Source organism: Varanus komodoensis, unplaced genomic scaffold, assembly GCF_004798865.1.
Source record: "Varanus komodoensis strain SLA01 unplaced genomic scaffold, ASM479886v1 scaffold20_1, whole genome shotgun sequence".
Taxonomy (NCBI): Eukaryota; Metazoa; Chordata; class Lepidosauria; order Squamata; family Varanidae; genus Varanus; species Varanus komodoensis.
The window spans coordinates 18,852,049-18,875,425 of record NW_025335587.1 but is presented as its reverse complement, the minus strand read 5'-3'; the positions used below and the strand labels follow the sequence as shown (position 1 = coordinate 18,875,425).

The window sequence follows — 23,377 nt, the reverse complement described above, 5'->3', positions numbered from 1 at the left end:
GCTTTTCCTCTTTATGTGTCTTGAGTATGCATGAACATACCATATCTCCTCCTTGCCAACTCTGGCTTGAACAGTCCTGTGTCTGGAGGAGCCTTTTCCAACCTAGTGTCTCCCAGATCTTTTGGATCACAGCTCTCAGCATGTCATTTCTGTTGGTCAAGGCTGGTGGCAGTTCAGGTCTACAAAGCTTGCAGAGCACCAGGTTGGGGAAGTCTGAGCTAAGACACGCTGCATCTGCCTTTTTGCCCCCAGGAGCTGGCTTTATATGAGCACAGAACTTTTTTTAGAGTACTTGAGGTTTGTGTGTGTGTGTTCAGTTGTGGTTTAACATCTATAACTGTCACTTTTTAAAATAGGCCTTTCTTAAAAGACAGCAGTACTTTTGTAACACTTAAAGTCAGACAATCATAATTCTACAATTCGGATAAGCACCTTATAAAAGGAATAACAGTTGCACAGTTAATATGCTTCCTTTGTGAAATGATAGAACGGGATGACCTGACCTCTAAACTGAAGAAATGTATTCAAAGGCTGCTTTTTATTATTAGGGGAAAAAAATGATTGATTCACTTATTACTGAAAGGTCGCAAATAATTAGCCTTTTAAGTATCTCTGCACTTACATTTTCCCATTGACATGGCCTGAGGACATTCTTGAAGGAAATTCCCGAGCATGGGTTTTCTTAAGTGTTTCTCTGTGGTTTAATTTCAGCCACTTTTCTCTGGCATCAGCCTGAGCTGAGGAATACTACTTCTGCTTACAAGCAGTCCTGTTTTCCCCCTCCTTGTTTCCCAGAAAAGCAGTCACGTGACACTTAAAAAGAGAAGAAAACGTGTGCAGACTCATTTTATGAAATGAATATTTTGCAGAGGGGAGAGATCAAGACTCGTCTATCTATTTACTGTTTAACTGGATATTAAACCCTCCCTGCCCCAAGGGAAAACTAGAACTGCCATGCCTGAGCTGTTCTGAGCAACTTTACAGGCTCTACCTCCAGTTTAGAATTAAATATGAATGTGAAATAAAATGGCGCTAACCCCCCCCTACAAGCTATTATTTTCATGCAGCTTAATCTATAAGTGATAATCAATTTAAATAGCAGGTGTAACTCAAAACAAACTGCAACCTTATTGTGTGTTTTTAAATGGTTTCTGTAGAGTAAAACATATTTTAGCATTAATTAAAATGCAGGCAACTTAAAGTAGCAGGAAGACTTGCTGGGTATTCTGAATGCAACATTCCATTGAATTTAATGGAGACTGCTTAGCAGTTGTGTAGGACAGATTGAACTGGAATGGGTGGGAGCTATACGCAAATATTTGCACAGATGTGGGTTGCTTCATACTTAGGTGCTATGGAGATTCATCTTCTTTCCCACTAACAATGTGTTTTAGCAGAATGCACCCTAAAACATTTAGGAATAGCTTGAGGTGATTGGTATGTAATTTAGTAGATGAGAGTCTTGTGTGGTGTTTAGGGAACACCATTAAATCAGATGCTTAACACGGCCACTGGGATATGTTTCATGAATAGATGGCTGCAAGGAGTCACAGTCTATTTCCCTTAGCCTCTATAACCTCGTTTTCACAATATGGGTAACATTTGCGCTACCATATTTGACTGGAATTGTATACACTTTTTAGATACGTATTCTTCCATACAATTAAATAGTCACAATCAAGGAATGCAACAAAATCAAATTGGGCAACTGCACTGGCTATAGTGGATTGATGTCGCATTGGGTGCGGCTTGCTCAGTGTTAAGTTAGTTCACCCTGTATTTTGATGACGGGTTTGGTCTGTGGCTTCAGTCTGAATGGAGCATGTGCGCATGGTCTCGTTTCTAACTTTGCACGTTCCCCAGTTTCCCCTGCCTTGACTGATGCCATGTTGCCAGATGTGTGCATACGGCAGGCAGTTCCGATGAGTCTGAAGTGGCAGCACGTACCAGAGGTGAGGCTTCCCTTTTTTGCCTGAGACAGCTGGAATGGAAAGCTGCTGTAAGTAGGACAGTGCAGGATAAACAGCAGGAGCTTGGGAGCACTGGTCACGTGATTGTCTCTTTGGAATATTGGGTTGCTACAGAGACCACTCAGACAGATTTAGCTCTTTACATCAGAAGGACGTCTTCCCTCGTCTGCCTGATTAGAATGTGCCGTGGTGGTGGATTTGCCTGGGAAGCTTGAGAACAAGGGGGTGCTTTGGTAGACTGCGTTTTCTCCCCCCGTCCCCCTGCGTTGGTGCTTACTCCTCAGAAAACTACCTTCATGCCCAGTTCGTTAAACTGAAATCGTTACCGGCTTAGTCGGAGTCTTGAACTTGGAGGAAGGCTTGAGTGAGGGCCTTTATTGGCTTCTTCTGATTCTGTGGCTCTTCCATGGATAAACAGATCACTTGTATGTATTAATCAAAAGTTATATCCTGGTTTTCCTCCCAGGAACAACGCATGGATTGATGTAGAAGAAATGGTAGTAAAATGACATAAATAAGCTTTCATATGCGTAACACTCAGGGTAAAAAAAGATAACTAATCAGAACAAAACCCCCATTCGCAACCCAGAAGGTCCTTTCCTGCTCCCTATCTCTGTGTATGCGCCTGTGTCCGGAACACACGCACAAACACACGGCTCTGTCCATCCTTTGCTCATCATGCATAAGGAAGAGCTGCCTCAGGAATGCTTGCTTGGCAGGGAGACACATAGCCAAGTCCTGTGAAGCCGTTCTGGGGCGCACCGCCACCCCTTTTACAAGCCTTAGGGTCTGGATGGGGAGGGAAGAAGGGTGCGGCAGCAAGGAAGTGATCCTTACTGCAGGATCTAGTGATCTAGGCCAGCCCAGATGGCAGGCAGTCCCTCCCTCCCTCCCTCCTATTAGTTGCTGATGCCAGGGCAGGGACTGAGACGCGGAGCTAGGAGGCATGCGTTGTATATCTCTGTTGCTGGCACTTTTTATTAGATGGCCTCTGCAGGCAGCAGAGGCCTTCTTGGGGTCTTGGGGCTTTCACCTGCTCGGGGATCTAAGCTGCCCTCCCACATAGTCCCCTGTTCCTCATGTCAGTCTTTACATATGTTCTTCCTGTGTGTTTTTCTTCTCTTTAGTAAAGTATCTTTGAAGTAGCGATCAGGTATACTGATATATTTTAAAGATGTCTCCCTATTAAGCTGCAGTCTACGTCATGATATTCCTTTCAGGCCTGATAATATCAGTTGTACATGGGCCATGCTGTTTGTGAATAGAAGGTGAAACGGTGACTCATTATTCTAGCAAATACCTAGCCGGGCTGAGGAAATGTGGTGCCCATTCTTCGTATCCTGGCTGCACATACTTTTCTCAGAAGTTGGTGTTATGGGAAAAGATGGACCTGGAGTTGCTGGTCAGACATGTGATTGCTTTATGGCACATAAGCATTGCTTAGGAACAAAAAGTGAGGGGTAATGATGTTTAAGTCTGGAATGCGATGTCGGGCAAAATTCCTGGACAGAACGAGGATGTGCACCAAATCCAAAATGTGTGTGTGTCAAGTGCTTTGGGGACGGCATAGTCAGCTGGTGGTTTGACTTTGTATTTAGACTTCTGAAGGATGCAGTGTGTCAGTTTTGAGATCCATCCTGAAAGGCACACGCCCTTCCTCCTCCCTTTGCTGGTTCTTAGTATTACTTGCATACTGCTACAAATACTGGTGCATTCTAAGTTTTCCCATATTAACCACGATTTGAGGTGCTGCATGTACTGGTTTAACTTGCAGGCGTTGGGTAAAAGGAAACTGGCTTAGTGTTAACTATGGCTTGTGCAGTAATGCAACAGGGACCAAGAGAAGGAAGGGCTGAGTGTGTTTTCCTTAAGTTTGCATCCAGTTTACAAACTGTGGTTTGCAGGGAACCAGCCCTGGTCTTAGTAAAGCTTTGCTGGATCTGTTTGATTGGTTTTCTATTTCTAAGAATCCAGATAACTTCTCTGATGTATAGTGCATCTCTTAATTCTTAGGTACTGCAAAGATGAATAGCAGATGGCTGGCGTTTGTAATAAGCCAGTTCTTTCTTCACATGTCCTGTTTTTAGTCACAGGTTTCACTATTTCTGGAAGGTGATATAGTTTCTGCAGCACCTGGTTGATCAGGGAGGTGACAGAACACCACTCCAGCCTGCTGGTATAAACATTTTTGCGTAGATTATTTGCACTCCATCACTGCAGTGCTGAAACTCTCGTGCAAAATGAACTTACCTCCTCTTCCTGATTCCCTAGTGAGTTTTCTGTGAAAGTGTGGCCTTGTAAGATCAGCATACCGGCACCTGCGGTGCGCTTTTCTCTCGGTGAGAAATCACAATCCCTACACACAACGCTAGACTGTTGACACCCAAATGGTAAAGTCTCCTCCCCCCCCCCCACCCCATGAATACAGCATGACTTCTTGAGAGAACTGCCTGAAAACTGACCAAGGCTCCTCCCCGAGACAATGCTCCTGAAAGTACAGTGTGGCAAGACAGCATTTATTCCGCATGAATTTCCACCACAGGGTGGTTATCACGTGAGAGCAGTAGCTAGAATGGGAAACCATCTTGGTGATGATGTCACTCTTGTCGAGGTGCAGGATGGGGAGGGAATCTGTCAGCAGCCAAATTCTTGGAGGAATGCCATTTTTGGCAAGAACATGTTCAAGTAGGAAGGGAAAAGCAGGGTGACTTCTTACTGCTCAGTTGCTTGTTTCTGTGTTGAACTTCTCTTCATGCTTCTGTAGCTGATAAATTGATAATTCACAAGTCTTTCAGTGTGCTTCTTAAGAGCCTTGGGTAATCCTTAAAATGATGGCACTTAATCTGAAGAAGCCGCTGTTGACTGTAGACTGTCAAATTAAGCTGAACTAGTTAAAGCTATTCAAGCTGGGTAATGAGCAATTGAATATATTATAACCCAATTAATAGCACAAGTGAAGAGCTAAATTTTGCTATTTGCAGAATGGGATTTTTAAAGAAAATGTGCATTTACCCAATTGAATGTAAATCTGTTCATAATCTAACAAAGTAACACAGTTACATTGAAGGGTAATTGATAATAAAAGCAGAGGTTGCTCATCTTTGTGGGAGGTGCTTTTTGAACTGGTTTTCATTATTTTTATATTAAACTTGACAATTTAGCCCTGACAGAAACAAAATGGCACACTAAGAGCTAGGATGCAAAGATGTCCAGAGGGATTTTTTCTTCCTGCTGATCTTAGTCTTGATTCCCAAAGGAATTTTAAAATTCCTTTCCCCCAGTTTTTGAAAGAACTAAGGGCTCAGTGTTGTGCACGTTTCGACTGAAAAAGGCCCAACAACTCCAGTGTGTTCACTTAATTTGTTTTTGTGAAGTCTGAAATGCTCTGAAAGTTTCATGTTTCTAATTTCATTGGAATGTTTATGGATGTCCCATTTGCTTGAAGTGTTCACTTTTGTGTTTCAAAATCTGTATACCACTCAGCCCCGAGACATTTCTCATAGTCCACCATAAAAAGCAAAGGACCAGAGGTACCAGGCCTTGTAATGTGCGTACTGCTTTTGGAAAACCTGTCCAAAGTAATCCAAGTTTATCACATGTCCACCAGCAAGTCAATATTTACAAAACCACATACTTAATATTTCTACAGCTCACATTATAGTTGTGGTCCCATGGCTGCCTGGCTCGCCGTGGCTTGCTGTGCTGGGCTGTGCAAAGCCAAGCAACAGGGGTGTCTCATGACTTGACCGGAGGGCTGCTTAAATCATGGTTTGCCTGGCACAACGGCAAACCTTTTGCTTGACATGACAGGACAGCCCTATGGGTAAACAGCATGGTGGGCATACCGAGGCTCATGTATGTACGCTCTAGAAACCACCCCCAAACTCTGTATTGATGAAAGCATGCTTCCAAAATAGCTGTGTTGCTCATAGCCATGCCTTCATCCTCATAGAAGAAAATCTTACGGATTGTGGTTCCTGTGTGGATGAGTAAAACCAGTGCAAAAGCCAACCCTTCTTTTTGTTCAAAGAAATTGAGAGTAGTTCCTATTGACTGTCTTATAGCTTAGATTACTATAAATCAGAAAATGCTGTCTTTCCTATTGTGTATGTTTAATCCACCTTTCTAGATTTTACAGTCCTTTAGCAGAACTAGTTTCCAAATTGCAAGAACAATTCCACTTTATTCTGCAGCAGTGCTGACTCTGACCTTCTGAGTCTAGTTCTGGGTCCTACCCTTTAAGAAGGGTGTAGGCCTGTTGGAGTGTATTATTGTCAGCAGTGTATAGAGAAATGGTGCTGTGGAGGGGCAGGGGAGTTCTGTAGCTGGGAGGATGGCCGTGTTTTGCCTGGAGAAGAGAAGGTGGAGGCAGGGGCAATACATTTCTTCAAATATGGAAAGACTTCCCTCATTTAAGAGGGCAAAGTCTTGTTATCTCCTTCCCCAGTGGATACAGGACAAGTCACAGTAGGCCAGGTTTTAGTTAGACATGAAGGCAGGTAGGCAGTGACTAGGCCAAAACAGCTAAGGCCATAACTCCTATCAGTCCTAACCAGCAGGATGATGGAACAAGCTACCCGCACCTGCTTTCGGAGAAACTTGTTAATGATGAGAGCAATTTAGCGTTAGCACCGGAGGGGCACCAGACTTACCCTTGGAGTTTCTCCAGCAGAGGCTGGACTAAGCATGCCATGGGATTAAATAACGGATTGCAAGGTCCCTTTGAACCCCGTGATGCTGTACTCGGTCGTGTAGCTTGGAGTTTGCCACTGCATCGGCCATCCCACTCCTATTACTGGGATTCAGGACGTCTTTGCCCTTCTTCCTTGGGGCCTGCGTCGTCCATATGCCGAGGCACCGCACCGTCACAATGCCCGGAGTACTCCTTTTCCAGTCACAGGGTTCAAAAAGTTTGGACCCGCCTCCAGGCCTGCCACATGCTGGATAACAAAAGAACTCAATCTGGAATTTACTTGCACAGACGCTCAGGCTGGCTGGGTGTATGACTTCACAACTGGGTGTAGCGCTTTGTCTCCTGTACAGCCTGGATAACAAAAGCGAGCTAATGGGTTCAGAATGTAGTGTTCGAAAGGCCAGACCTGGTGTTCTTTTCTTCAAGCCAGCCATCAAAGGAGGTGATATCTTAAAGGCTAATTTTTTTTACTGAGGCCGGAGCGTGCACAGGCAAACAGAGAGAGGAGATGACACACACAACCACAACTCTTTCAGTGTAGTGCTCGGTTTCACGAGCACATCTTTTCTGTGGCAATCCACCTGAGTAAAAATTAAATGACTGGGATGATTTCATTATTGTTACTATTTCCAGAAGGTAACCTGTTAGTTTGTTGTGGTAAAAATGATAAAAAGAGGCTTGTGACACCTTAACAAAAGTATTCTGTTGTAAACTTTCATGGACTATAGCCCAGATGTATCTGAATGGGAGAATAAACTTGTTAGGCTTTGGGCTGTTACTAGACTTGGTTTGTATAATTGTTTGTTTAAAACAAACACACACACACAAAGATATGCTTGGAGAACCTTTTCATTTGCCTTATGTTAACCTGAGAACATAAAGGCACTTAGGATCTTTCCTATAATTGCCCTAGTGTTTTCTTCCAAAGATCCTAAAGAAACAAAAGATTACTCAAAATCAATAAATTCCTAAACTCCGTCAATCTTTTTGAGTTCTTCAGTCTAGCTCTTGACATGGCAAAATTGCAACATAATAGTTGCTCATTCATGCAATGTATAGGTTCTATGAAAGACTGAAGGATTACTAAGATCCTTCTAAGATTACTAAGGAGCCTGACTAACAATCAAAAAGGATCTACACTTCTTTTTGCCGGGAACTCAGTTTTAACTTGTTAAATTGCATTTTGCCGACACTAGGAAGCTTGTAACTCTTTCAGCCGCCAGTCCTTTACCAGACTTCTGCCTGAATAAAAGAAATTTGAGAAAACTCATTAAAATAATGGTTTAGATTTTGCACACACTAAAAGTCCTACCAAAACCACATTTTATAGGTGTGGCTTTCTGTCAGATTAGCATTTTGCAGTGACAGAACAGCTTCTATCAGGAGTGAGGAAGGGGCAACGATTTGTTTAAACCCTTCCTCCTCCCATCAAAATTTCTAGCAGTCTTCTGAAGCAGATGGGGCAGGAGATTGCAATGGAGAAGAGTAAGGGGAAATTCAGTTGCACAGGATCATACCCCTAAGCAGTATGATAAAACAAACAAATTGAAAAACAGCTTGTGAGGCAACCCAAAATTGCAGACGGAATTGTGCACATTCTTAATAACAATCCAGATTTAAAAACTCTTGAAGACAGCCATCTATTTCAGTTGTGCAGTGGAGAATTAGCAAAGAAACTACTATTATTCAGGGAATTATATGAAATTATATCACTGGGACACTTGATTTACATTGACCCTCCTTCTCCCATTGAATTTAATGGGATTTGAAAGTACTTCAATTTGACTAGATTATACCCATAGTGAAAATTATTTATTTCATTTAATTTCTTTCTTTTTTTGAGAGAGAATCCATCAGCAAAGAATAAGATAAGCCTGACAACAGCTTGCTTCTCCTCAGAAACGAAGTTGCTTGTCACATCACTTTTTGTGTTTTACCTTTCGATTTCTAGGTGTAGAATGTATTAGCGAAATTACAATTAATGTTTAGCAGTTTTTAACTGGTGTAAAGGAAGTATACTGTTTGCAGCAGTAACTAAGTCTTGTTGGTTTGTTTCTGATGATAATGGAGACACCCTGTAACTGAGAGTGTATTCTTTTTGGGGTTATGCACCCCAGTTCTAATTACCTAGTCCCCAAATCCTAGGGCATTTTCGTCCTGTTTTCCTGCAGAAAGTATTGGTCGTAGTTTTCTCATTTAGTATCTCCCACCTAGATCTGCAGCTTTCTCCTAGCAGATAGAAAGTTTCCGTAATGGTTAGACTGCAGCATCCCCATTGCTGGTGGTTTCAATTGTTTCTGTCAGGTCTGCTTGTTTTTCCTAGAAGGGGTTTAGCAGTAATGCCAAATGTGTCCTGTTTTTTTCTCCTCCTCCTCTGAGCTAAACTCTACAAGCTATTGTGCAGCTGTGTAAGAACTGGCACATTCCCAGCTGAAAGTGAGTGCTGAAAATGTTTTAAGCCAGTGCTGGAAGATCTAGCACGAGCTACCCCGACACAAGGACAAAATCATGACCATGCAGTGAATTTTCCCTCTTTGCTTGTTAGCGGACAGCAAAAGCCCCCAATATTTTGGGCCTGTGAATATATCTGAGAAGTTGAGAAACGACTGTGGACGCCACCTCAAAATGCCAAATCAGCACATTGCTACGTGGAGTTCGATGTGCCACATGTGACGGTATCTTCTGCAACATAAACATTTGTTTACATAATTGTGTCTGTCGTATACCACAACAAGTGACTTCCTCGTTCACCTAATTGCTAGCGGTCTGATGTAGCCAATGTAGTTTCTTTTAAACCTAAGTTTTGGGTATAACTAGCAGTTGCTGCTTTTTGGGGATAATTTTTTAACAAAAATTTGTGTTGAACAGTCTTTACTATTTACATGTTATGGAAATTAAGAGTATAAAAACTCCACGGACTTTGAGAAACGAAAGTGGAAATGGATTCTTTGCATTGTTTTGATAGCTAGAAGACCGATATTACAAAATACCTGTTTACATGCAGTAGATTGAGGATCTTGCAAAGCTTTCAGTATATGAACCAATGGCATAGATTACACCATTTTTATAGAATCATAGAGTAGTAGAGATGGAAGAGGCCAACAAGGCCATCAGGTCCGGCGCCCTGATGTTGCAGGACACCAGTTGACGCAATCCCACTCTGATCACTGCCCAGTTTTGTTTTTTTAATATGTCTAGTGAGGGAGACCTCATGACCTCTCTGTGCAATTGATTCCACTGTCATGTTGCTTTGGCAATGACAAAACCCTTCCTGATACCTAGCCTGAACTGGGGTTGTCGCAACTTGTGTTGATTATTCCCTGAACTACACTGTGGTGTCATTGAGAAAAGATCTTGACCGTCGTCTTCGTGACAGCCTTTGAGGTACTTCTAGAATGACATCATGTCTCCATTCAGCCTTCCCTTCTCAAGGCTGAACACAACCAGTTCTCTCAGCCTGTCCTCATAGGGGGCCGTGCTTCCAAAGCCTGGATCATTTTTGTTGCCCTTCTCTGGATCCTTTTTTGTTTGTTTGTTTTTTGCATGTCCCTTAAGTCTTAGTGCCCAGAACTGGACACTGTATTCTAAATGAGGTCTGACTTCACATGGATACTTATTTGATTCACTTGTGTTGAAAGCTTTGTGAAATTACTAGAAAGTTGTATGCATTTCATACAAACCCAGATAAAAATAATCGGAGAAGGTATATTGGGGGTGTCCTGGAGTCTAGTGCTATAAGGCAGAAATCTAGGCCACTATTGATAATCCCAGCTGCCGGCTGCTGCAGCTCAGAAGGGAAGAAGCCAACGTAAAACATAGAATGCTGCATTCCAAAAGGTGCCATGCCTGTTTGAGGTGACTTAGGCCTACTTGTGGGTTATAGAGGTTTGATTTGTTGCATTAGAAAGCCAGAGGATTTCCTGAATAGGTAGCTTTCTTCCTCTCTCTTGCCAGGAGGGGCACATTAAGTTGTTTTCCTATCGTGCGCTGGCAAGAATGTTGAGTGTGTGTGGATTCTTGGAGAACTGAGAATTTTTTAAAAACGGTCAAAACAAGCATTGTTATACTGAACTACAAATTAGATGCCTTATGTAATTGTGCTGTGATTGCAAGAAAATAGGCACTTCTGAACCTTAGCACACGCACAAGGCTTAATTTGGTAATTTAAGGATGATATCCGTTCATGTTCTTGTGCTAGGAAAAAGAGCAATTGGCTGTATGTTGGGGGGAAGAAGTCAGATCTTTGGTTCGAGGACTCTGTTAGATGACTGTAAACAAAGCTTGAGCAGTGCCTCTAGGATCTGAGCTGTGTGGGTTGAAAGCATTTCAGCACTCTCATGAAGTCTCGATTTTCCTTTGATGCTTTTGTGTGTTAACATTATAAATATAGCATTTCTGCCATTCACTGAGATGTGGAAGGGGGATGGAAATTTGACTTTTTTTAGAATACTGATTTTAATCCTTTAAGAGGCTTCCTTTGTAGTAGTGGTGCTGGTATTCCCTTGTGCTCTTAGACTCAGCAAGATCGCCAAAGAGAAATGGGGCGTGTAAGAAGGGAAGGTGCTCTGATTTCTGCATTTCTGTTTCTGCAGCTTCATGCGAATCCCTTGTTGCAGGTGCCCTCGACATATTTGAAGAGAGAGTGTGCGACAGTCACTAACATGCAGACAAAAACAAATCCTTTTACTATATTTCTTATACCATTGCAAAGGTAGTAAGAAACATAGTAAAATTGTTGTTGTTGTTTTTTTTAAATCCCTCCTGCAAGGAAAAAAAAAAAGCAAAAGGAAGAAGGCACCTCAGGATGCTTTTTATGTCATCCCCTAGTTTTCAATGTTTGTTTCTATTTCAGGGCAGTGTATTTGAGATTTGAGCACAAAGCCTTTTTGTGTTAATTTTTAAATGAACACACTTAAGCTACTCAGCAATTTACAATAGTTCTCACTGATCACCTGGAGAATTTGCTATTGCTATTTTATTAGTGGAGGAGACAGACTGCCGTCATGTCTGTGTTCTGGGCTGTAATCCTGTGCAAATTCACTGCGGAGTAAGCCCCACTGTACTGCCTGACATTGGCCAGTTGGCATGGTTTGTGGCCACTAGCAGTGGCTCTCCTGGGGTCTTGGACAGAAATCTACCTGGTCCTTTTAACTGGAGGTGCTCCCTTCACTTTGGACCCAGTGACAAGAGTTGTTTGACACTGTGGACTTGACATAGTGCATTGTCATACGCAAAGCCATCACAACTTCTGCCACGTGGCTTATTTTTCACGGACAAGCCGCCTTGAGAACTCATGGCTTGTGTTGGGGTTGCTGCTGTTCATGGAGGCTTGTGTGTTTATCTGAATCCAACAGGGTGAAGTGATTTAACTGCTGCACTTCCAAACCACCCCACAGCCAATGCTCTCTGGGTGGTTTAATGTACAAGAATTCCTCATCTCTTCTCAGTCTCCACCTCACATCAGCAACCCTGTGAGAAAGATTGGGCTGAGGGTCGGTGAGTGGCTCAAAGTCACCCAAAGAGCTCTACGGCATGCAAACCCGCCCTTGGAGACTGGCCTCTGAGGAAACGCGTTTAATAATAATTCCCTCCCAGGAACTTGGGGAGCAGTCGCATTGAAGGGAGGGTTGGGCGCTTTTGACAGAAAATTCCCAATGCCTTCCCCAGACTGCAGATTCCAGGATTCTTTGGGGGGAAATTGTGACAGCTAAGTTGTAGGAGTGCTAATAGTTCTCCCTCCCTCCCTCCCTCCCTCCCTCCCTCTGTGTGTGTGTGTGTGTGTGTGTGTGTGTGAGAGAGAGAGAGAGAGAGAGAGAGAGAGAGAGAGAGAGAGAGAGAGAGAGAGAATCCAAACATCCAGCCTTAGATTGTGCCTGAAACTGTCCAATAGCTCAGGGTGGCTTCACATATTATCTTGTTTTAACTGTTAGCTTCAGAACATAATGTGTGGATGCAACAAATAATATGCTTCTTTCATTCAGAAATATCCTAATTGTGCATGTCTCCTGGCCAAGGATCTGTGAGTGGCTGCTGTTCTTTGCAGAGTATGGATTCTTGTGGCAAACATCTGTATAATGTGCGAAATGGTCCTAAGGTGGTACTTAAATCGAGGTTTCCCATGAATTGAGGTCTCCTGTACTCTGTCTATTGAAGCATAGGAAGGCAGGATAAAGTAATTTTAAAAAACGTTCCTCTCAGTCACATTCATGTGTGTTTGGGTATGTGTGAGGGAGAGGAAGCTGTGGAAATAGATTGAGAGCAATCCTATGCATGTCTAAACAGAAAAGAGGCTGCGCATACTGGGAACTGTAGGCTTTTTTTCTGATTGTGCCTTAAGTGCTGAATTTTCAGGACTTGTATTTATTTAGGGACGGAATGAGTTGCTTTTCTGGATTCTGCTTGAGGTCTGGAAGGATGCCTCGGAGCATGTGTTTTGCTAAGTCTCTTATAACTTAATTGAAGGGAAAAGTGTCTGAATCTTTAGTGAAGACCTTTTGTTTTCTGTAATGCTCATTAGTCATTGAAGATAATGGAGTGTAAACAAATGGATTAATTTTAAGCGGCCTGGTTAAATATACCTTTCTTTTCAGTGTTGCAGTTTATATTCTTCTGCTTTCAGAGGTACCGCTTCACTAATTTTCTTCTTAGCTCTGAAAATTGGAGTCTAACGACTCAGCTGACTCCCTTAAACAGCTGAATTCCTTTCATAGAGGGAACGGTGGATTGGTGAGTCCTCGAGCCAATCATCACAAACTTTGCTGGAAAATTTCCCGGCTAAGGTCATTTACGCAGAAGAATAAACATGGCTTATTGTGAAGAAGCTTTTTGCTAGTGTACACAACCTAATTGCTCCTCCCCATTAGCATCATGTTGGCTTCTTGATTCCTTTCCAAGCTAGGATATGGAAACCAAGTTTCTTCTTGCTTGCTTTTGGGGAGTGACAAGCAGAAACTTTGGTTCAAAAGACACATTAAACAAACCTTTCTGATTTGCTTAGCAGTTGTTAATGTGGAGGAGCGGAGGAGCAAAGCAAGCCAGATGTCTTTGGATCCTAGCTTATCATTTGGTGTGACTCAGATCAAAAAAGCTGTCTTAAATTGTGCCTCAACCCCCCCCCCCCTTTAGGTGGACCCAGCAAGACTTACTGCATTAACCACTGATAAACCTCTCCGCATACTTCCCCTGCATATGGCTTGTTCATTGGGGATCAGCTGACATCCAGGGAGCTGGAAACTTGTTAGATGGCTGGTTCTTCAACAAGATGGGAACCTGTAGGCTTGCTGGATCTATTTTTCCGTTTGCGAGAATCCAAAGTACCACCAGTCCAAACTAGGTGCAAAACAGTGGCTTAGGAAGGATGTAGAACTGTGATCTCTTGAGTACAAGTTCAGCTCAGTGCAAGAATTTGTTTTCAGAAGAACTGGAGTTTGAATATAAATGCTTTCACCGAACCCCCCGACTTCAGTTCCCTTCCCTTTCCACCCCCCCACTCCCCGCCAGCTTCCCTGATTTCAGCAGTCTAATTTAAGAAGAAAATGCTTTCCTTGTAGCTCTTCTTAAACCACCGGGACCTTTGCTGTTGTGTTATATATCACCCAGAGACCCACCTGTACCTCTGTATCTCCCATCTGCCCACGCCTGCTCTTTATCAAATGATGTAATCTTGGCCTCATGACATGATTCGAGAGAGATGCAGATAGTACAGTTTTAACTGAAGATTTTTGGACACTTGTTTAGGGCAGGGCAAAAATAAGCATCTCTCCCCCCCCCCTTTGTTCCAGCAGGTGAATCAAATTTCTTAGGAATCCTCCCTTCCCCCATTCTATTAAATGCTGTTTAGCCTGTTTCTTCTTAGGATACCTCCATGTGCTAACGGACTTGATATTTTTTGCTTCTTCCTCAGCGAGCACCTGTCCTGCTCCTTCACTTTCTTCTTGCACGGGGACAGCAATGTTTGCACCAGCGTGGAAATCAACCAGCACCAGCCCGTGTACTTTGTCAGCGAAGAGCATCTCACCATGGCTCAGCAGTCTAACAGTCCTTTCCAAGGTAGGTTTCTTTGGAGGTTGCATCTTCTCGGTTCAGTTATTTTAGTTATTTAGGAAATTTTTAGGCCGTCCATCACTGTTGTCTCTGGACGGCTTACAGAATATTCTAAATCCTAAACAAAATAAATTAGCTATTCCACAAACTGACGTATTTAAAATAAATTAAATAAATCATATACAGTTAAAATTAGTTGACATTAACATGTTGATCAAATAAAAAAAGTCTTAACCTGACGCCAAAACACATATAATGACGGCGCCAGGCGGACCTCTCTGGGGAGCGCATTCCACAGTCGTGGTGCCACCGCAGAGAAAGCCCTCCTCCGAGTACTCTGTCTCCTGATCTCTTTCAAAGAGGGTTCCCGGAGTAGGGCCTCTTCGTATCAGATAAGGAACACAGGGAGATCTTGAACTGGGCGATCTTAGTGGATTTGCAGGCACTTCTGCTGCCTGGTTGCTAGCCTTTCGCATTTGGTCTTTGCTTTCTTTTCCGCTTTGTCTGGTTTGCAGGTCCCAGTGGGGGTGTTCACACACACATTTACTGAGCCTGTGCATCATGGCTCCCATTTTCAGCATGCAAGCCCCGTGAGCGCGTCTCACGGTTCAGTTTAGGGTTATGTAGGGTTGTTTTGGATTCTCATGCGGCAACCCGGTGCCCACGTGGGCCACAGCTTGTTGAAAGTTAAATAATCCGTGATGAGCCACGAGCATGTCGTCCAAAGCTGCTCCGTGTGCGCTTGGAAAACATGGCGAGAATCTGTGTACTGGAGGGCAGTACATGCCTTTTTAAGCAAGACTTGCTGTTTTTCATGTAGCATTTTTGAGAAAGTGAGACAGACAGACAGGCAAGCCCACGTGTGCCCATGTGCACACCCCTTTGATGTATACTTACTATATTTTAAAATAGGAATGTCCAGTGTATCGCACATGTATACTTAGACACCACTTTGATTCGTTTCTCCTCTCTGAGTGTACATTTCATTTGATGGCCGACCTGTATTTACATTTTGATAATGTGAAAAATGGGTTAGCTGCTTGCCTTACTCTAAGCCTGATTCCTTAAAACAAATGTTTTTGCAGAACTTGAGCCTTCCATCAACGTAAAATCTTAGATAATAAGCTCTTCTTGTTGTGTTTGTCTGTTGTGTTAAAAATCTTGACTATTGGCCCCAAATGCTGTAGTAAATCCTGGAACCCCATGGCATTAAATGGATCTTTATCTGTTTATTCCTGGAAGGGCTCTGAACATTTTTTTTTTTAAATCTTGACTGGTTCTTCTATGTGTAGGTTGAAGAATAGCCATATGTTCAGTGGCTTTTCAGCTGTCTCCTGGCTGCTGCCAACTGTTGAAGGGTAACTTTCCTAACATAGACCAGTTTATTGCGCTTTCAGAGAACACCAGTCTTCTGTTACCAGGTTTTCCCTCTTTTATTTTTAAAGAACTGCACTCTGATCTGTAAGTAGCAGCTTTCGGGGTTAGCTTCATTTAATAGCACTGGTCTTCCATTTCTTTTTAATTTTCAAATCGCTTTGTCCTGTAAACCAGATTATTGTTGTCACTGTGCTCTTATGACGAGCTTCTGTGTCAGATGTTCAGTTGCATTAATTTCTAGCTGCTGTTCTGGTACACTGATTCTTGCATAACTCACACTGCTTCGGTACACATACATTTTAATGAGGGACAATAAGTCCTTGTCCCGAAATCACCAGCAGAGGGTGGCTTCGTACTGCAGCACAGTATGGTCTATCCTGTTAATTAAAGAAGGGCATTCAGTTATTTATTTCTGGAACTTTAGACAACATACTTCTGGAGAGGTTTCAAACTTGGTCAGAGTTAAGAGACTATCCATAACATTGAACCATGGTTTAGAGTTGTTAAGACATAGCAGGAGGCAAGACCTGAGTTGGCATACCTGATCACATACCAATGTTAGCAACAGGGAAACAGGGAAATGTTTATTGGAGCTTGTTTGGAGCTTGCAAATTGATTTAGAAACATAGAAACTGAGCGAGTCAGAAGGGGCCTCCCGAGCCATCTAGTCTGACCCCCGGCTCCAGCCGGCTCCGCTCGCTCGTGACATCCTTACCATGTGCCTGTCTAGCCTATCCTTGAACACCCTCACTGATGGGACCTCAACCACCTCCCGTGGAAGCCCATTCCATACCCTCAGGGTCCTAACTGTCAGGAAATGCTTCCTGGCATCCAAATGGTACCTTGGCTCCCTGAGCTTTGCTCTGCAAAGCTCTACCCACCTCCATGTGGCACCGCATCACATACCTGTGTGTCACCAACAGATCCCCTCAGAATTTGTCTGCATTTGATTAGAGGAGACTATGGTTTGAGCATGGTGGGCTATCTGATATGCTGCAGGCCAAGTTTAGAAGAGACTGATCTTAGTGTGAAGGGGTGGGGTGGGAGCATTTAAGTCCAAGGTTAATTGTGCTCCTTCATGTAATGTGTCTGAATAACTGCCAGATTTTGTAAGCAGAAAGTAGCTTGCCAGTGTCTTTGGACTTCAGCTCCCACAAGTCTCTGTTGGCATGATCATTGGTCAGGAAAACTGGATGTTGAAGCTTGAAATGCCTGGAGGTGGACTTTCCGTCCCCGTGTGTATTAAGCGATATGGGAGTGGGTGGGGAAGGTGTAACCTCCTGCTATATTAACTAGCAATCAGTTTTTGAGGAATGTACAGAGAATTGGAGCTGCCCATGATAACCCACACAATTATCCAGTTACACTGGCTAAATAAATGTTTTATCCTGTCCTATCTTGCAGGCTTATGTAAATATTCTAAACTGGAATGTTTCCCCTGAAGCTTCCTGCTGCCTCCTTAGCCACTGAAGCCTGTCTTAAGTAAAATTCTCTTCCAGCCCTTCTGGGGCGTGGGAGGGGAAAATTCCCAGGCGTTGGCTACCCTCCATGGAAATGGGCTGTATGACTGGAACAACCCTCCATGGGTGGGATAGTTAATACCGAGAAATGAGTGTCTTGATCAGTTGGAGTGCTGGGCTGAAAGCAAGAGAATGAAATTCAATAGGGACAAATGCCAAGTTCCGCACCTAGGAAAAAGAAACCCAATGCATTGTTACAAGATGGGGAATACGTGGCTCAACGATGCTGCGAGTGAGAAGGATCTTGGAATGGTTGCAGATCACCAGTTGAGCATGAGTTAAGTTGAATATGTGATGTGGCCACGAAAAGGACAAATGCTGTTTTAGGCTGCACTAGTAGAAGACATGTGAAGTGCTGGTTCTCCTCTATACTCAGCGCTGGTGAGGCCTCACCTGGAGTCCTGTGTCCAGTTCTGGGCACCACCGTTTCATAAAGACACAGAGAACCTGGAAAGGGTTCCGAGGAGGGTAATACGGATGACCCGGTGACTGGAAAGGAAGCCCTGTGAGGAGAGACTGAAAGAATTGGGGGCATGTTTCATCTCAAAGAGGAGACTGTGAGATGATAGCTCTCTACCAGTACTTGTCACAAAGAGGAAGGATCTCTCCTCGATCATCCTAGTGTGCAGGACACAGAATAATGGGTTCAAGTTACGGGAAGCCAGCTAGACATCAGGAACAATTCCCTGACTGTTAGAGCAGTACAGGAATGGAACCCAAGAGCTTGGGAGTTTATGGGTTGTCTCACACTAGAGGCATTGAAGATGCAGCTAGACAGCCGTCTGTCAGGGATGGTTTAACTCGGAGTCCTGCACTGAGCCAGGGGCTGGGCCTGATGGCCTTCTGGCCTCTTCTGACTTTGCTATTCTAGGATTCTCTGAGCTCTTCTTGTAGCTATTATCCTAATATATTCTCCATTTTTACTAGGCTATATGCTGATACAGAGTTAAGGCTAGTCATCTGTGACACACCAGCCATCTTTCGGCATATACTACAGGAGCTCTGTGGCAAAAGCATTAAATTTCCTCCCTTTTTGTAACTTCTAGTTATTCTAAGCCCATTTGGATTAAATGGTACACTCACGGGGCAGTCCTTCAAGCTGTCTGATTCGGCTACAAAAAAACTGATCGGTGAATGGAAGCAGTTCTATCCGATTGCGTCGAGCCTGAAAGAGGGATTGGAGGAAAAACAGGAAGAAATGGATTGGGAGGATGACTCTCTTGCTGCTGTGGAAGTCCTTGTTGGTAGGAAAGCTTTTTTATGATATCCCAAACAAATGAAATAGCCTTGATTATTATTTATGAAGGGTTTAATGTAGCTTTCAGGCTTGTGAATGTGAACTTGGCTGATGCAAGTCAGCCGTCTTTCTAGAAATGGCATTCTGTCCTCCGTAGGAGAAAAGGGTAATGCTTTTTTTAAAGCAATCCCTACTGTTTCACTCTGATGGTAAGTACTGGTGTTGAAAGAGATGTGGGATTATTTGATTAATTACGAGTTTTTAGAACAATAAAATAAACATTGCAGTTCTAGTAAAATATATATTGCTTGTCAAGTGTGGTGTCAAAGGTTCAGTTTAGGAGTTGCGAATCGTGTGGTGAAAAGGAGTAGCTACTAAAGATAAAAATTCTGTCCCCCTTATAAACAAGGACAAGCTAGAATCATTTCCTTGGTTCTGAGAGCCTGCTCCGTTCATTTCTTGATTTGAAACGCTGAGGTTAAAAAAAGGGTAAAGACTTGGCCCAGAGTATGGTCTGAGGGCACATAAGGTATCCCCCCTGTTGAAGCTAAGCAAGTCTGGGTCTGGCCTGAGCTTGGAGGGGAGACCACCAGTTCATTGTAGTGGTGAAGAGGGATGGTTCTCGTCCTCACTCGGCCAAGTGGGCGACTTACGGGCAGTTGCAGACCCTCAGTGCAACCTTCCTCCCAGGATAAGACAGAGGGCAGCAGGGGGAGAGAGTATAAATCCAATAAACTAACAGACAAACCACATGTAGCTACCTTGAGGTTCACAAGGAAAGAAAATTGGGATATAAATAACATATAATAAAGGAATAAAGACTTGCTGGAAAAGGGTGCACTAAAACTATGAACAAGCCACAAAATATAGAGCGAGAAGATAAACCAGTTTGGATTCACAGGGAGCAAGTATAAAATGCCCAGAACAAGGATTGTTACAGGGACACAGGGTTCCAGGCAATTTGATCGTGGAATATGTTAACATTAAAACTAACCAGACTAATTAAACAGTCAGAGTTTGTGGTTGCTGAAGTAAATAGGTAGCAGAAGAAATATAAAAACGAAGAGGACTTCGCCAATGCTTGGCAGCACAGAGTCTCTTCCTGAGAGACTGTGTTTAATGCCTTCATTATATCATTGTTGCTTTTATGAGATTCATAATAACAGCTCACATGGTGGAACTTGCTGGTGTTTATACCGAGTGAAATGTCTTCATTAGTAAGACAGAGTTAGTTTTATTCTCTTTTTTTTGTACAAATGAATTGCTTCGAGCACATTTTTGTAGCACAGTGTTTGGAAGGGGGGGGTGTCACTGAGGTGGGGGGGCAAAGCTGGACCGAAATGTTAGTGATTCCCAAGGAAAGGGACACATGTCTTCCTAACAGGCTTGATGGCAGATGTTTATTGGTCTGCCGTAGGAATTATTGATCTCTTCTCTGGGGTCGGGGGCACCTAGTACCGGCACTTTGGCTCGCTCCAAGCAGTTAGTTCCATTCCCGTTCCTGCAGATCTGCTTAGTTGTGCCTCAGAGGCTGTGGAAACAGGCGGGGTGTCTAGGCGTAGCTGAGCTGATGAAACCCTCTAGGCACCAGTCCTCCTGTGACGCACCAGAAGGAGAGCCCGGTACACATTTGTAGGGAACCAGTTGTGCTGTTCCAAGCAGCAGATGCTGAGCTGGAGTTTAATCGTGAGCATGACCTGGTGTAGTTGCAGGCAAATCTGGAACAGTTTTACTGTGCCATAAGAAAACAAAGACTTTAAGTCTGTCTCACATCGCATACATAACCTTTTATGCTTAGTGGATTGATTTAAATCAGTACGAGAATGGGGTGAGTTAGAGTACTTTTCAGATTTTACCTGAGTCGTACAAATCTGGTCAGTAATCCTGTTTGTTTGTTTATGACTGAACAGGATATTATTTACATTGGGCTATTCTAACAAAGCATCTCTTTGTCTCGCTGTGTATTTTTGCGTGCTTTCATCTTTTTAACCTGTGGAAGGAATGTTTTCAAAATGTTACAATTTAGGATTTTTCTCATGACCAGTATCCATGAGAGTTCGAGATTAACAACACAATCCCATAATGTCTTTTCACAAATAAATTAAATTGGGCTCAGGCGAGCAGTTAAGGATTGCGGACAGATACACACTGGAGAAACTTGCCTTCCGTTTTGTTTCCCATATTGTTTCTTCTATTAAGAAGATTGGTGCTAGTGTGTTCTGCGATTAGTGTCAGGCTAGACCCCAAAAGACCCAGGTCTGGATTTTCACTTGACTGTGAATGTCACTGGGTAACACTGGGGCAGTCGATAGATCTCGCAGCTTAATTGACTCTGCGGGCCTGTCGTAGTGATAAAATGATGTGGGAGAGTCAGGGAAAGAGCCATCTGTCCCACCCTGAGCTCCTTGGAGAAAAGGGCAGGATCAGGAGATAGCTAATAGTAAGAAATGGCTTGTTTCAGCTCTGACCAGCTAGAAACATTTACAAGTCTGATCTCACAGGGAGAGAAAACAACCCTTTTGCTCTTTTGAGTGTCAGAGGAATTGTAAGCTACATTTGGGGTATGCAGCATTATCTAACCCGAGGAAGAAGAATGGCAGTGAGATGGATTAAAGTTTAAGCTTCTTCACTTAGAAGAGTGGCATTGTTACAGGCCAAAGCAGACTGGGATTTATAACCAAGATGACAGGGAGTTTTACTGCTTTAGTCGAAGAACAGAAAAGGTAGATAAATTATATTGCATCACTGACAAGTAACATGCTTTTAGCCTAGCAGTGGGCAGAAGAATAATTGTGGCATGGGCAAAATGAGAGAGGCCATCTACGATTTATATGTGAGAGCGGAAATAGTCTCGGATTTCATCGCTGAAGAGAACCATAAGCCATGCATTACAGAACTCAGTTTTCCGAATCATTCAGCAGGCCTTCTGTGGTTCTGCTCTGAGGAAGGGGAACTGGGCGACTCTTCAGCTATGTTAAGCGGTTCCTTGAGGCTTGTAAGAAACGATCACCTGTTGAACAAGGGTGGCAGTACTGAGCCTTTGCTGAAATTGAAGGGAGCTGGGGTGATACTGTAGTGTGTTGGCTTTGAAATGTTCTGTCTCTGAGGCATCCCTCCGACACTGGCTCTCCACCAAGGGCCCCCCCTACGTGTCTGCTAAGTCTCTCCACCTTGCAGAGAACGCTGGGGCAAATGATAGAATGTGCGTTGTCTCATGGGTGGTGGCAGTCCGATTGGTCAGGCCTCCTTGCTCTGCTGGAACTGAGTCCTTTCTTGGTTTCACGGGGCAAATTGGCAGTGATGAGCACGTTCTGTTTTCGGAAAGCTAATTCATCATTACTGATCTTCTCGTTTAGTGGCTCTGAAATAGCTAATGAAAAGCCCCGGTGATTAGCAACACTGCTTATATAATGGCTGGTGGACCTTTATTCCAAATCTGCTCAGCCATAGAGCTGGCTGGGGGACGTTGGGCCAGGCATGCTGTTCTGAGGGGAAAGGAGAAATATAAAAGCGAGGCATAAAAAGCAGTCTGTCTTGTGATGTCTTTAGTGGCTGGGATACATGGTATCATGATTAAACTCTGCTTCTTTTTCCCAATTATTTTTAAGCTGGCGTGAGAATGGTCTATCCAGCATGCTTTGTTCTAGTTCCTCAGACAGACATTCCTGCTCCTAGCACTACTGGGTCGAGCACCTGCTTGGGTGCCCATCAAGTGCCTGCTTCCACAAGAGACGCAGCTATGTCCTCTGTTACTCTGACTCCACCTACATCCCCAGAAGAAGTTCAAACAGGTACGGCACAAGAGAATCTTCCTCTGCCTGAACAGAGGCTTCTAGGAACCAGCCTTGTTTTGACACCTCCAAAGTAGGGGAACTTGTGCTGTTCTGAAGAAGAAAACCTACCATGCAACATGTAAAGTAATTATTAGTGCCAATGGATTCTGGCAAGTCTCCTGAAGTGAAATTGGAACCCTCCAGCCCTGGGGACTCTATGTCATTTATTTATATATCCATCTAAACGTTTCTGTACTACCTTTTGGCCTGAACAAGGGCCTCCAAGGCTGCTCAAAGAAAATGACAGAAAGGGCCAACAATAATTTCACCTCTGGTCTACCGGTCAAGACAAGAGTAACACGTGGACAAAGCAGTTGATGCTGTTGTCTCAGGCCTGTCCTGATTCGGTCCAGAGCCCCCTGTGTTCAGAGGCACCACTGTTGCTCATGCCTCGTGGTTTTTACATGTCAGAAATTTCACAGAACGCCATTAGCTTCCTGTGCTCTGGGTTGCCTTTTCTTCCTTTCATCCACAACTGTGACATGCCAAGAAAAGATACGGTGCAATGCAGGGCCCGGAGCTTTCTATTCCCTGAATTCCAGAGCCCAGAGAAGGTGCAGTCCACGCTTAAAACGGTGGAGCTAACAATTTAGTACATTTTTCAGTAGCAAAAAAGCTAGAAAACTGCAACTAATAAACATGCAGGAAATTATAAGAAGGCACCTTCTTATGATTGCTAGTAATTTCTGACACATAATTCTGAA

The 23,377-nt window shown here is 43.5% G+C and overlaps 1 protein-coding gene across 2 annotated transcripts in view; it reads left to right on the top strand.

The window, feature by feature from the left end:
* Positions 1–23,377, top strand: part of MED13 (mediator complex subunit 13) — an 85,913-nt gene that overhangs the window by 26,498 nt on the left and 36,038 nt on the right. For both annotated transcript variants that reach the window (XM_044429805.1, XM_044429804.1), the window contains exons 3-5: positions 14,567–14,712; positions 18,650–18,847; positions 22,449–22,631. In XM_044429805.1, coding sequence (XP_044285740.1) covers positions 14,567–14,712; positions 18,650–18,847; positions 22,449–22,631 — 527 coding nt within the window. The remainder of the gene's footprint in view (positions 1–14,566; positions 14,713–18,649; positions 18,848–22,448; positions 22,632–23,377) is intronic.